The sequence below is a fragment of the Colobus angolensis genome, unplaced genomic scaffold (genome assembly GCF_000951035.1).
Source record: "Colobus angolensis palliatus isolate OR3802 unplaced genomic scaffold, Cang.pa_1.0 Scaffold110, whole genome shotgun sequence".
NCBI lineage: Eukaryota > Metazoa > Chordata > Mammalia > Primates > Cercopithecidae > Colobus > Colobus angolensis.
In genome coordinates this window covers 600,645-602,719 of record NW_012112031.1, presented here as the reverse complement: position 1 = coordinate 602,719, position 2,075 = coordinate 600,645, and the positions used below count along the sequence as shown (strand labels likewise).

The following is a 2,075-nucleotide window of genomic DNA, read 5'->3' as shown; positions in this document are numbered from 1 at the left end:
TCTGCACTTCGTATTCAAAGTGGGAAACCGCTTCCAGACGGCGCGTTTCTATCGGGACGTCCTGGGGATGAAGGTGCAGGCCGGGTTCGACTGGGGCTGGCGCGCGAGGCGGGAACGGGCGCCCGAGCCGGCCCTGGCGGAGGGGGGTTGTCCTGAACCTCAGCCGGAGGGTGCCCGACCTTAGGCCCTGCGCGGAGTTCAGCTTCAGGAGGGGCGAGTTGCCAGTGGGGATCATAGGCCTTGGAGAGGGGACTAGTCGTGTTAGGTGTGCCCAGCACGTCCTTTCGTTTAAGTCACTCGTAGATGTTGATTGAGCTCCGCCCTTGTGGAGCCTACTGTCTACCGGAAAAGACGGTAAATAAACAAAATGTTATATAATGCTTTCCAGTTAGTATTTGTCTTTTCCGGTTTGGAGCCTTGGATGTAGGTAAAACCAGCATATTCACAGTTCTGCTTCTGTCAGGACTGGTCGGAATGGCTCCACTCGGGTACTCAGTCTCTGAATATGTGCTCCAGCTCTCAACCCATCTCCTTTTCAACAGCACCCAGAAGCAGTCTCTCTCCGGTCCGGAGAAGCTGTTACTGCAGGACTTGGTTGGGGAACTGGGTTTGGGGGACCTCCTTCGATAAGCCGGGGAGGTAGGGAGCACACCAGTAAGGAAGACTTGAAAGGTGCAAGAGCGCGGTTTAGTGTGGAGACGGTGCGGTAGACGGGGGTCTGAATTCGTCAGATCATTTTTAAAATATCTGCTATTTTGCCGGGCGCGGTGGCTCACGCCTGTAATCCCAGGACTTTGGGAGGCTGAGGCGGGTGGATCACGAGGTCAGGGGATTGAGACCATCCTGGCTAACACACGGTGAAACCCCCTCTACTAAAAATACAAAAAATTAGCTGGGCGTGGTGGCAGGTGCCTGTAGTCCCTGTTGCTCGGGAGGCTGAGGCAGGAGAATCCCTTGAACCTGAGAGGCGGAGGTTGCAGTGGGCTGAGATTGTGCCATTGCACTCCAGCCTGGGTGACAGAGCAAGACAAAAAAAAAAAGAAAAAGATACACTGTGTAATAATCACTGACCCATGATTCCTTGTGGCGTTACGAGGTCGGACCAATCCTTGATATCCTCAAATTTCACCTTAATGAGGCTGACACCTTTTAACTTATCGACTGGCAGATCCTTTAGGTATTCTAGACGGCTAAAGAAGAACATTTTTGGCACAGCTCCAGCCTTGAGAGCGTCTGTAATGAGCCTGCGACCTTCCAGGAGGATCTTCCCTTGTTTTTCCCGAAACGGCCTGGACTTTACTATTGTCATTACACTGCTGTAGATGGAAATAAAAAAAACAGGTAACTATCAACATCCTTGTTACTGAGACACGCTTAGTTGTAACAGAAATAAAGAGCTAAGGAGAGGGCCGGGCGCGGTGGCTCACGCCTGTCATTGCAGCACTTTGGGAGGCCGAGGCGGCCGGATCACCTGAGGTCAAGAGTTCGAGACCAGGCTGACCAACATGGTGAAACAAAAACAACAACAAAGAGCTAAGGGGAAACAGAAGCTAATTCCAAAGACACGTATTCGGCCCTCTGTGCATAATACAAAAACCAGCGGGCTGTACTGGAAGAAGTTCTCCATCGGGAGGAGGTTAAGGTTCCGCTGTGAGGCGGGAAGGGAAACGAGAATTTTCGACAGGTCTCAAGACCACATCACCTCAGCCTCCTGTCCCCGGGATAAGCTTTATCGTAGCGAAGCCCAGACTCTTCCCAGGTGCTGGGAGCGTGGGATGGGGACTCCTCAAGCGGTGGTTTCTCTCTTTGCTCCTGGGCACTGGCCTCAGATGCTGCCTTGCGGGGCTGCTTCCCGGGAGCGCGCTTCCGTTCCACCACCTCTCCGGAAGGAAACACCACTTTCACTGGGCTCCGGCGCAGCGCTCGGACCCAGCGCCTCGCGTCAAGGTCCCAAGGCTGCACCACCTGCAGCAACGGCCGCACGACAAACCTCGCGCTTCTCACCAGCGCCGCCATCTTCCCTGAGACCTGGGCTGCGTCACGAAAGCGCGCCGTCGACGGCCAGTGACGTCACG

At 54.4% G+C, this 2,075-nt stretch overlaps 2 protein-coding genes across 2 annotated transcripts in view; one reads left to right on the top strand and one right to left on the bottom strand.

Moving 5' to 3' along the window:
- RNMTL1 (RNA methyltransferase like 1) overlaps nucleotides 1–2,069 on the bottom strand; it is a 16,713-nt gene extending 14,644 nt beyond the window's left edge. The window contains exons 1-2 of the mRNA XM_011955767.1: nucleotides 1,703–2,069; nucleotides 1,072–1,316 (exon numbers count right to left, since the gene is read on the bottom strand). Coding sequence (XP_011811157.1) covers nucleotides 1,072–1,316; nucleotides 1,703–2,016 — 559 coding nt within the window. The 5' untranslated portion in view covers nucleotides 2,017–2,069. The remainder of the gene's footprint in view (nucleotides 1–1,071; nucleotides 1,317–1,702) is intronic.
- GLOD4 (glyoxalase domain containing 4) overlaps nucleotides 1–2,075 on the top strand; it is a 22,479-nt gene continuing 20,404 nt past the window's right edge. Inside the window, exon 1 of the mRNA XM_011956211.1 lies at nucleotides 1–73. The gene's annotated coding sequence lies outside the window, so the exon portion shown is untranslated. The remainder of the gene's footprint in view (nucleotides 74–2,075) is intronic.